Source organism: Silene latifolia, chromosome 11, assembly GCF_048544455.1.
Source record: "Silene latifolia isolate original U9 population chromosome 11, ASM4854445v1, whole genome shotgun sequence".
NCBI lineage: Eukaryota > Viridiplantae > Streptophyta > Magnoliopsida > Caryophyllales > Caryophyllaceae > Silene > Silene latifolia.
This window is the reverse complement of record NC_133536.1, coordinates 151,616,178-151,629,046: the sequence shown is the minus strand read 5'-3', so window position 1 is coordinate 151,629,046 and position 12,869 is coordinate 151,616,178. Positions and strand designations below refer to the sequence as shown.

The window sequence follows — 12,869 nt, the reverse complement described above, 5'->3', positions numbered from 1 at the left end:
ATACTAAGTAAAATTACATAATTCAAAAATTTCATAAAATTAAAATATGACAATCATAAATAAAATGCAGCATTATAATATGTATGAACATGCCCAATATTATGCTAAATCGCCTTTAAGGAGCCAATATCGTATATTAATCGGTTTTTACGGATTTGCGTGATTTAACCTTTTAAAATCACAATAATTACATAAAATCATATTTATGTACAAGTTAATTACCCTAACTATCTTAGGACTCAAAATTAGTCTCCACTAACATTTGACAATAATTAACCTAGATTTCTTAATATTGTTCATAAATGGACCTAAAATACAAAAATTATTTCATAAACTTCAAATAAATCATAAAAATTTCAAATAAATTTGAAATTTGAAATTTAAACACATGAACATTCTGGAAAAATACCATGACACTCATAATGTTCAAAAACTTAGGTTAAAAATTTCGAAAATTTATCGAGAAAAACAATGTTGCGGTTTATCGGATTTATCAATTATTACCATAAAAATATGAGAAAAATTATTTTTATCAACTTTTCACTTTTATCTGAAATATATGATAAATGCAATATGTGACGTTTTTTCTTAGTCATGAAGTATGTTTTAGCATTTTTGCTAATTAAAGTCACTATTTATGTGATTTTTCATCAAAAATTCATAAATCATGCATAAAGACTTCATTATAGCCAAATATTTTACAAACATCTTGTAAAATTTCATGTGACAACATACTAAAGTTTTATGACCAGATTCGAAATATAACTCATATTAACCTATTTAACCATTTAAATACGATTTTAACTTGAAAATTCCATATTTTGAGCATAACAACTCATTTTATCATGAACAATTACAGGACATCAGTAGATAATATATGTGAAAACATATCCAAAAACGACTAAAAAAATCGATGTTTAGCTATTTTTAGTCCAAAAATGACATTTTTATCATAAGAAATCACATTTTAATGCCATTATTATGTAAAATGAACCATAAAATCCATAAATAACCCAAAATATCCTAAAAACATTTTAGGACCAGAAACTTTAACATGCAAATAAATTTCGTGATATGTCATAATAAACACAAATTTATAAGTTTTGTTTGTTAATCTTATAACTCGGAAAAACAATAACCGATTTGCATGCAAACAACCTAAGGCTCATGATACCGCTTGTTAGAAAAATTAATCTCATTATTCAATATATTCATATATGTGACATTTTAATTTAGTCATAAAATTAAAACTAGATCGTATGCATGCAAACTTAAATAAAAGGAGAAGAAATCATCTATCCTTACTATGAAAGTTTCGGATTTTTGGGCACAAGTAAGATCTCCTTCTTACTTGTTCTTGAGCTTCCTAATATTGGATGAACAAGGATTCAAGCTTAGAATCCCTCCCAAAGACTTATACCCAAGATGACCTCTTAATAGATTAATATTATTTGTACTAGAACAATATTAATCTAGCTAAAATTGACCCAAAACTATTTGTTTTTGTCTCTTGTATTTCGGCCAAGAGGAAAGATTTTTGGAGATTTTTATCTCTCTAATTATTCATAAGATGTAGAGAGTATTATATATTTTCTTACACTAGAAAATTATTCAAGTTGTGAATGAATGAATTAGAGAGAAAAACTCTCTATAATTACCCTTAGAAAACCGGGTATGGGGGGGTGGCAAGGGCCAATGCATGACCAAGATACTCTTCACAAAAGCAACTAGGTGTGCATGGCTACATATTAGGTTTAATGATCATGTTTTCTACTTAAAAATAATCAACACAATTTTTATCCTAATACTCCCTCCATTTCGGCACTTATATAAAATGAAAAGTCCATTTTATATTTGTCATTTGTCAATTGTCACATATTAATAGTCATGTGAAATTGTCATGTATTTTTAACATATTAAAAATCAACATATTAATAAAAATACGTCATGTACAAAATCGACTTAGTAATTCATAATTACTTGTACCAAAACGGTTTATCAATTATAAATCACAATGTCTTGTATTTATAATAAATTATTCATTCAGTTCCAATTGTTTCCGTAAACAATAATTTCATCTAAGTAATAAAATAATTCGATTACTTAGACCGTATCTTATTATAATCAAATTACAATAAGACACGTGAATATTACTTCCAAAATCATCCATCAATTTTAAGCAATTTAATTAACTCGTATCGACATACGATCAATTAAATAAACAATTAAGAGTGTCACCCTTTAGGTATGACCTAAGGGGATCAACTGGTCACCACCGTCGCACGACAGTAATGTCAAACTCTAGTCCGCTAATCATTACCGATATGTGTGAACCAGTTGACAGTAAAATATTACTTCCCACATGTATTCTTAAAATGAGATTTAAACACGTGATCATCATGATCGACAGTTGTGATCGCATTATTGTCGGAGGACACATATTCCAACAGATGATGCACCTTGATTAGGTGTAGGGAAGGAAGGAGGCTTCTGAAAGCCTTGTTGAGCCTTATGAGGAGGGACATATGGCTGTTGCTGCTACTGCGGAGGATTGGTAGGATTGAGCACATTTTGACTTGTCCACCTCAAATTGGGATGGACTGCCCCTTGGTTGTTATAGTAGGAACCCCCTCCTTGCCTTTATTGTTGAAAAGCAAGGACTTGTTCCTTCTCCGTAAGACAGCCAACAACAGTGTGACCGTCGTTGCTCCCACACCTCTCACATGTGACAGTCTCCCCTCTAATAAGCAAATGGACTGTCTGAGGCTCCCCAGCAGAATGCAACTCCAACTTATCAAACCTAGCATTCATGGCTTCCAACTGAGCCACAACTTGCTTATCGACTGCATGAACTGTTCTAATACCATCCCTCGGGTTTCCATACTCAGCACAGTGGTTCGCCATCTCTTCAATAAGGGCTCATCCCTTATCATCGTCAGTGTTCTCTTGGAATCTTCCGTTAGATGATGTATCAAGTATGGCTTTGTGATCATCGTACAGCCCATTGTAGAACTGGTTGGACAGAAACCACAGATCAAAACCATGGTGAGGAAGAGACCTCACAAACTTCTTGAAATGGGACCATGCTTCATAGAAAGTCTCATCAGGTGCCTGCTTGAAACTTGTGATCTTTGCCCTCAGCGGATTGGTGCGTTGTGGAGGGAAATATCTCTTATAAAAAGCAAGAGCAAGGGTCTCCAAGTCTCTGACCCCCGCGGCCGTACGGTCCAAGTCAGTCAGCCACTCCCTGGCTGAGTCTGTCAAAGAAAAAGGAAATAGAACCTCCTTAATCTTGGCTTGAGTTACCCCCTTTGTGGCGGGGATAGTATAACAGTAGTCCGTAAAGACCTCCATATGCTTCCTCGGGTCTTCACCTGCCACACCTCTAAAGAGATTTCTCTCCACCAGATTGATATAGGAAGGACGGATGTCAAATGTATTCCCATCCTCAGTCTGGAGATTGAAACCCTTTGGAATTGATGATGCTTTAGGCTCCGAGTGACTAGCAATGTTCGGCATCTTTCTTGGTTGGCTTACGTAATCGGAAGTATCTTCTTCAAAAGATGGATTTTCAGTAAATAGGAAATTTGAAGCTCGGTTCGAAAGTATGAAGTCTTCCTTTCGTGATTCTCTTTGCAGACGGAGTCTATGCTCGAAACAGTCTCTCGGCTCGAGAATCGGTGAAACTAACTCAAACCCGATCGACCGGGCATACACAACACCGAAAGAAAATAAATAAGAACTGCCTCAAGGAATAAAAATTCCCTGAGACGGATAAAATAAACGAAAAAAAGACAGATAGGGCAATTGCCTCCCCGGCAACGGCGCCAAAATTTGACAGGGCTGTCGTATACCTAGCAAAAATAACTAACTAAACTAACTATATAGCTAGGGAAGTCAGGTCGATCTCCTCAGGGAGGCAAGATATCTGTAAAAGTCCGTCTATTTGGTCACAAATGGGGGGGTTTTGTAATTTGATTTCTAAACTAAAAGATTCGAAAGGCAAGAGAAATAAAGAAAGAGCAATTAAGGCAGAAAATAGAATTAAACTATCAATAGAGAAGGGACATGTCAGGATTTCGGTTCACTACGGTAGTCCAGTGACTCAACTGTAAACAACTTAGATAAATTACTGCGAGACGGATATAGAAAGGTCTTTCCGGTCCACTTTCTATCCTAAATTACCACTAACTTAACTTCCGTCCTCGTCAGGGTAGTCTAGTGTTCATAGCAGGCCTATTTAGTCCAATCTTCCGATCCAGGATTAAATTTAAGCAGATTAAAAAGGTGACTCAAAAGCGTGCACTCAACTAAGTCGGTAAATACAGTTATATTGCTATGGGGACAGAGTCTCACAATTAATTCATCTAACCTATTTACTACAACGTCACATTCCTACCGTAGATCCTCTAATCCCAACATGAAACAGATTAGCTACTCATGCTATTAATATTGTCAAAACTAATAACGATGAATGAACTAACAATAAACATAATGAAACGATAATTAAATTGCATAAAAGTAATTAGGGCAGAAAGTAAAAGGAACAAAACAAACAATTAAAATAAATGAAAGAGAGATTAATATTAAGAAAGGAGATAGAGATTATAATCGCGAGAATCCGGCGTAAAGAACAAACAAATCCGAGCTAAGTAACCCCGAAAGCAAAAGCTACTGTGAAAAGAAAAAGCAACGCAGTCTTTTTTGTGAAGATGAGAAATGATAGATAAAACTTCGATAATGAATAGAATAGATCATATGCTAATGACCTAGCTAATGTACGTTTAAATAAAAAATATGCTAAGTCCACTAACTAAAACAAGTTCACGGGCTAATTAAAGCCTATGCCAGCCAAAACCACTCGATCGAGTAGTCTGAAACCACTCGATCGAGCATTTCTCCAAATAATCTACTCGATCGAGTAGAATTGTTACTCGATCGAGTAACCTCAATTTCCAGCTCTTCTTGATAGAGTATAAAACTACTCAATCGACCAACTCCAGCTATAGAAACCACTCGATCGAGTGATAAAATAGCTTGATCGAGTATTCTTCCTTCAAATCAGCTCAAACTCGTGACCGACTGCCTCGTAGACCGTTCCTTCATGCATCCCAATGCAAGATCTCACTCTGAAAAATCCCGTCTCCTCAAAATGCATGCAAAAAGGACGAAAATGGTACGATTCCACTACTTTCGCGTTCATTTCTACAAAACGGACAAAACGAACCAAAGTAGCCAATTCGGGGGCAAAATGCAATATAAATAGTTCGAAAGTACATAGAAATACGTGCTAAAATAGGCTAAAAAGACTATATAAAATGCACGTACCAATTTTGTTGTGGTGTATAACCAATAGTGAGTTGATGTGTTATACCTTCATCTTCACAAAATTTATCAAACTCGTTTGATGTATATTCAGTGCCTCTATCGGATCTGATCCGTTTCATGCTACAACCACTTTGATTTTCAGCCATAGCCTTGAATTTCTTGAATACGGTGGGAACTTCTGACCGTTCTCGAAGAAACTAGACCCATGTCATTATTGTAAGATCATCAATAAAAAGAATGAAATACCTATTTCTCTAATCAGTAAGTGTTCGCATGGGGCCACAAACATCAGTATGCACTAACTCGAGTTTCTCTTTAGCTCCATGCTTGATCTTGTGGAAAAGAATCTCTATGCATTTTCCCCAATTGACAACCTTCACACACGTCTTTTTCAAGATTCACCAAAGGCAAATCTCTTAGCATATCCTTTTTGTGGAGAGTTTGTAAAGCATGAAAATTGCAATGACCAAGTCTTTTATGCCACAACCAAGAGTCATTATCCTCTACTCGGGCAACACTTTCTTTTGGGTACGTCCATGAAAGAGGGAAACTTTTGTTCTTCATTTCAATTCGAGCAATCTCCTTTCCATGATGATCATAAATATTACATGTATTTCCTTCAAAGTTGACATTGTAACCATTTTGCATCATCTGGGGGACGCTTAGAAAATTTGTGGCAAGATTTGGAACTAACAAAACATTGCTAATGTAGCGCATTCCTTTCTTTGTTTGAATAGTTATAGTTCCTTTGCCTTTTGCCTCTATAATGGAACCATCGCCCATCCTTACCGGAGTCTTCAATGAAGTATCAATATGAGTGAATATACTTTCATTGTTTGTCATGTGATTTGTGCAACCACTATCGACTAGCCACACATCTTTATTGCTTTTTGTCGAGGTTTGACCAGCAACAAATAGATGATCTTCAAAGATTCCGCTTTCAGAGACATTAGCCTTTGCTTGTTGATCTTTAGACCAACAATCCTTTTGTTCATGTCCAAACTTTTTACAAATATCACATGGTGTTTTATCTTTGTTCCAACAACTTGTCTCCATGTGATTAGTCTTTTTGCAGATTCCACAAGGTGGAAATCTTCCTTTGTTTTGAGTACCATTAGTACTCGACTTGTCTTTGGACATTTGCTTAATTTTTTTATTTTTGAAAATTTGGGACTTTTGTTTATGTTTTGCTTGAAAAGTTCCTTCCGATGAACCTTCGTTTCTACCGGACACCTTTGACTCATGGGCTTGTAAATACCCAAATAATTCTTGCGGAGACAATGTATCAACATCTTTTGACTCTTTTATAGCGATAACAATAAAGTTGAATTTGTTGTCGAGACTACAAAGAGTTTTGTTGACTATCCTCTTGTCGGAAATATCTTCGCCATAAATTTTCATTTGGTTTACTGTATCAATGACTCGAGACGTATACTCCTTCATTGATTCAGATGGTTTCATTTTCAAGTTTTCAAAATCTCTTCTCAAGTTTTGGAGTTTAATAGCTCTTACTTTTTGTGAGCCTTGAAACTCCACCTTAAGAATGTCCCATATTTCTTTTGCCGAAGTTGCATTGACGATCCTTGGAAAAATCGCCTCTCCAATTGCAGAATGTAAGTATTGTTGGAGTATGTGTCCTCAACAATAGTGCGATCACATGTTTAAATCTCAAATTAAGAATACGTAAGGAATGATTCATTTATATAGTCTACTTATCAACATTAATCAGTAATAACTAGTTAACTAGAGTTTGACATTACTGTCGTTTGACGGTGGTGATCAGTTGATCCCTTAAGGTCACACCTAGAGGACAATTCCCTTAATTGACAAGTTGATTAATTGTATGTCGATACAAGTTAATCAATTCCTTAAAATTGAACAGTTCATTTGTGAGAGAGAATATTTATATCTTATTGTAATTTGATTAAATAATATTTATTTTAGTAATTAAAATATTTCATTACTAAAATTGATTATTGTTTATGAAACAATTGAGATAAGAATGAATGATTGATTATAATTACAATATGTAGTGAATTATAATTATATGACCCATTTAATTTATTGGATCAAGAATCACTAGTCAATTTATTGTATGTAAATTAATTAATTTATAAAAATGATATTTATTTGATAAATATGCATTAAATTAATTAATAACATGTAACATGCTACATGTGACATATTGTGTGACAAATGATAAATTTACAAAATAAAATGGTAGTCCATTTTATACATATGGACCGAAATGGAGGGGGTTGTAGTGGATTATAATTGATTTATTTTATGAGATAAAATAAATATAATCATACCTAGTCTAACTAGCCTTACACATCTACCCTAACTAGTCTTACACATGCTATTTTTTGTGAAGAACAAAAGATAAAGCAAGAGCCATGCATTGGCTTTGTGTACCACTCAATAACCGGTTTCCCTTTCTTAATTAGAAGAGAATTTTGTTCTCTTATTATTCCATTCATTCTACATGTATTTATCTTATATTCTCTTCTCTACCTCTCTCTAAAACAAGCTTTTAGAATTAAAAATTTGTTCATCTAATATTATCAAAATATTAGATTACTAGTGTAGTAATAGTGATAATATTAGAATCTATTTTAAGGTATAATAATACACTAATCTAGTTAATTAGTATATTATTTTAAGGGATTTGTCTTGGGTGCAATCAAAGGAGGATCTCTACATTTGGGATTTTGGAGGATCATCCATCATATTTAAACTCAAGAACAAATAAGGAAGGTGTCCTTATTTGTGCCCATTATTTCGAGCCACTTAACAATGTAAGGGACATTGTTTTTCTTATTAATCTTTTAATTAGTTATGCATGCACTAGATCTAAAGAACTAAAAATTAAAATGTTAATTAAATCACCATTATAAGAGTCTAATAATAGGTTTATGAACCTAACAGTTGGTATCAGAGCATAGGATGTTGCATGCATAATCGATTTATAGTTTTTTCGAGTTATTTGTAACTTAATTAAAACTAAGAATTTGTGATTTATTAGACAAAGTCACGAAATCATGATGCATGTTATATATTCTGGTCCTAAAATGTTTTAGGTCATTTTTATGATTTATGGTAATTTATTGCTCATTTTAATGATTTTTAGTGATTTTATTACATTTTTATGACTAAAATGGAAATTAAAATGCTAAAAATAGTTAAACTAAGTTTCTGACCTTGAAATTTTTATATGACCTCACATGCATATTTTTCTTATTGTATGAAAATTTTCGTATTAATCTGATTAATATTGCATGATTTATGATTTTTATGAGATAAAAATGGATTAAATGGAGGTAAAATGGTTAAATATAGTTAAACTTCGAAATAGGCCATAAAATTTTAATATGTTATCACATGCATATTTTACTCACTGTGTGTAAAATTTGAGATGAACTTGATTCATTTTGCATGATTTATGAATTTGTAGTGTAAAAATGGCAAAAATAGTGACTATTTTAGCATAAATAGCTAAAACAAATTACATGGCATGAAAAAATTATTTTAGGTTGAATTTATATCCCACTTATCAGATCTATAGTTGTAAAATTGATTGGATTAATTTTTGTATACTTTAAATATTTTATTTAATAAAACCGATAAATTACAACTATATTTTCTTGAAATAAATTCGAAAAATTTAACTATGATTTTTGACATTATGAGTGTCATGGATATATTCCAGAATATTCAGAAATTTTAAATTCAAATTTTGAAATTATTGTAATTTGATTTGGATTTATTTCATAATAGTTATGATTTTAAGGTAAAAAATGAGCATAAAAATTAAATCAAGTTGAATTATTATCAAAAATGAGTGAAGACTAATTTTTGAGTCCTAAGAAAGTTAGGATAATTAACTTGAGTTTAAATTTGATTTAATCATTGATTAGTTATTTTAATAAGTTATTATCACGCACTTCCATAAAACCGGATTATATAATCGATATAAGTTCAATAGGGCGATTTGGCACATAATTTGGCATGATAGACACATATTATAATGCTTCATATTTCGATTGTTGAATGTCTTTTTATTTATATAATTTTAAATTATGTAATTTTATCTTAGTATGGTCTTAGTTTTAATCGATATTACCCGTAATGAAAGGGAATATTGATTCGGTTGTAATTTAATGTGATCTCGTATTACTTTTATTTTTACTAGTTTTTATATTACAAATGTATAATAGGAATAGCTTTGTATTTTTATTATTATTTGTAATTCCGGAGTTTCTTCAAGACGGTGCCATTCGGAAAGGTGTTCCGACAAAGACGGTGTTCTTGGGAAGCGTGCCACTTGAAGATTCAAGGGACCAAAGGAGTTGGTTTCTGAATATGTAATAGATTATTTGATTTTCTATTTTAGGAAGGTCATACTAGGAATTTAATATTTTGCTTTGCATTTCTTTTAATATGTTGCATGCATTGCCAAATCGCCATAACAACACATGCATATTATATCGAGTCATCGACCGTGTCAATTATAATTATCGATAATTCGTTTTAGTCCACTTAAAATTGATAGATAATAAATTGACAAGACCTTTACTTTTAAAAGATTGAGACTTAGCCTTGTCAAATAGTAGGAGCTCATGAGTCTAAATTTCATAAGGGGTACAATACGATTTTTTCGGGGTGCTTCTATTGACGTTGGATAAGTGGTGTAATAAGTAGTTATTACACTTCGAAAGTTTGGTTAATCTCAACGAAGGTATTTGCGACCGTAGCCGCAAAAGGTTCGGGCTAAAGATGAATTTAATGTAAAATCATCGACCGAGAGTTCTAGTTGTAGAATCGGTTAAAAGTGTTAACCCACCAAAGTTATATTAGTAAAAGATGTAGAGGGCCCGTTGGCTCACATCCAAGTTAATATGAATTTTGGATCTCGGAATCATTTGCCATAGTTGGGTAAACGTCACTATATAAATGCTAAAACTTGTTTTAAAATATTTACGAGTTTTAAAACGATAAATGTTTATAATTCCTTCATTTTCCATTTTGTAGTCAATTTGATTAGTTTGCAATGTCGACTCCAATCACATCCGCATCAACTAGCACAAACGCTCCACCACTCCCCAATGCTTCTTGGCTCCGATCCTTTATGGATCGATGTAAACTTGAAAAGAATAGTTCTAACTTCGCCGATTGGGATGCACAACTCCGTTTGGCCGCGGAAGGTGCCGACAAGCTTCATTACCTTACCGAATCCGCTCCCACCGCACCTACCACTAGGCCAACCTCCGCCGCAAGGGAAGCCTATGAGGCCTACCTAAAAGAGTCGGCCGCTATAAAGAATGTCTTGATTTTCTCTATGAAGCCCGATCTCCAAAGGAGTGCTATCAAAATGATCACGGCCTATGAGATCTACACCAAGCTTGTGACCATGTTTTCGCAAGCTCCAAGGATTATCCAATATGAGGCGGCCTCCGTATTTTTTGAGATCAACATAAAGAGGGCCAAAAGGTGAGCCCTCATGTGCTCAAATCGATCGAGCTTGTTGAGACTCTAAAGACCCAATTGGTCAATATTCCCGAGCAACTCATCATGGACCGAGTTCTGCATTCTTTGAACAAAGTGAAGGCATATGTGCAGTTTAGGGTAAACTACATATGCAAAACATGAAGACTTCTCTCCAAAGTTGCACAAATTGCTTGTGCAAGCCGAGAGGGACATGGGTCTTGATGTTAGTTCATCAAAGGATATGCTTTCTATTAACAACAAAAGCAAAGGGAAATTCAAGCGGAGTACTAGTAAGGGTAAGAAACCCAACAAGGGCAAAGGGAAAGTTATTGGGAATAACTCTTCCAAGCCGAAAAATGGTGCATCTTCCGAAGATAAGTGCCACTATTGTTGTGGCATGGGACATTGGAAACGAAATTGCCCTAAGTATATTGGAGATGTTAAAGCTGGACGTGTGACTCCAGTAGGTAATAAAATCTCTAATCTATTATGTTATTGATAAAAATCTCAACTTTGTTATTTAGATACAAGTTGTGATTCTCACCTCCTTTAAATGTGATATATGGCATGTGAGTAAAGATAAGGGAAAGGATAAGCAAGCTTGAGGATGATCTTCAACAAGGGATGCTAGTGTAGCCGCCCATAGAAGAATGCCTATGGAAGCTTGGCTTTTTATTTTATGGTCTCTTTTAGTATTGTTGTATTTTGACTTGGTATTTTTAGAACTTATTTTCCATGTTGGACATGGAAGTTTGTTTCATTTCCATTTCGTAAACAATGGTTGTATGAATTTTAATGTCTTAGCTTTCAACCCAAGTCATTCGGTTATGGAATTTTTTTTCTTCGTTCTAAAAACTTGTCATTATACATCTTACATATCATAACATAAATTTTGTTGACTTAATTTAATCACGAAACAATTACAACGATGGGATAATTGTAATTAAGTTTTTAAGTCACGAATTTAATTCTCAGTTATGCTTTGGTGACTTAAATGTCACATCTTATTTGATACAAGAAAGAATGATTATAAAGCAAAAAAGGAGTTAAGAGAACTCTAAAAGGGAAACTTTATAAACCAATTGGCTACACCACTAATAAGACTCCATACGAGCTATGGGAGGGCTTAAGACTTCAAGTTTGTTCATAACATGGACATAAGTCGGTTTGAGTTATCAAACTCACTTTTGGGAATTAGCAATCCAAAATGGACACGTTATTTTGGAAGGTAAACCAGGACATACCTAAAATAGCAAGTCTATTCAACAAATGACCTGGATTAGATTCGCATATTACATGAATCAAACTGCCATAGTAGAGCTGGTCTTTTACGTGCTAACACGTCAGTCTACACAATTTTTATTACTTCACCATATATGCTTGTAACTAACAAAGCTATCTCTTAAGAAGATAGATGTATTTCTAAGAGAGAGAGTGGGAGTAGATCGTCACAAACATGTCTTATAGTTAATGTGTTACTTTTTAAAAGTAATGGAACTATAATCTATTGAGATAGAGTGGGAGTAAAGCACACATGTCTTATTGTTAATATGTTACTTTTCGAAAGTAATAGAATTATGACCTAGTCCCAAATTGACTCAAGTTGCATACAAGCCATAGCAATATAGCATTACAATCCAAAAATTGTTACTCAAGAGTAGATTTACTTTAAGGCAATGGTCTCTTTAAAGTAAAAGCATAGATTGACATGAAGATATTAATCAAGAAAAATTATGTTGGGAATTGCCACATTTCATTTTGATGAAGAATGGCAAATGATATTAAAAATTCGTTTTTCTAAAATGGGAATTTAGAGAAGGAGTGTGATACGTGTATTTTATATAAGGTTTTTACCTCATTTTTACACGTATTTCTGTGTTATTTACGTGGCATCTAGCTACAAATACCCCCGAATAGTGTACTTTGGTTTCTCTTGTGTAAATTGCAGGTACAAACCAGAAAGAAGCAAAATCGAGCCCAAACTTGTCCTATTCGCATGCATTTTGGAGAATAAGGAATCGGAGCCCGGAATCTTTCACTTAGAGATGCGTGAA

The 12,869-nt window shown here is 33.6% G+C and overlaps 1 protein-coding gene and 1 non-coding gene across 2 annotated transcripts; one reads left to right on the top strand and one right to left on the bottom strand.

The window, feature by feature from the left end:
* Positions 1–3,037: 3,037 nt before the first annotated feature.
* On the top strand, positions 3,038–3,144 carry LOC141616069 (small nucleolar RNA R71). Its single transcript, XR_012530445.1, has one exon. It is a non-coding gene; the product is annotated as a small nucleolar RNA R71 (small nucleolar RNA).
* A 2,499-nt stretch (positions 3,145–5,643) lies between these two features.
* On the bottom strand, positions 5,644–6,789 carry LOC141614155 (uncharacterized). The gene has a single exon (XM_074432911.1). It carries the CDS (start codon positions 6,787–6,789, stop codon positions 5,644–5,646), a length of 1,146 nt encoding a protein of 381 aa, XP_074289012.1.
* Between the last annotated feature and the right edge of the window lie 6,080 nt (positions 6,790–12,869).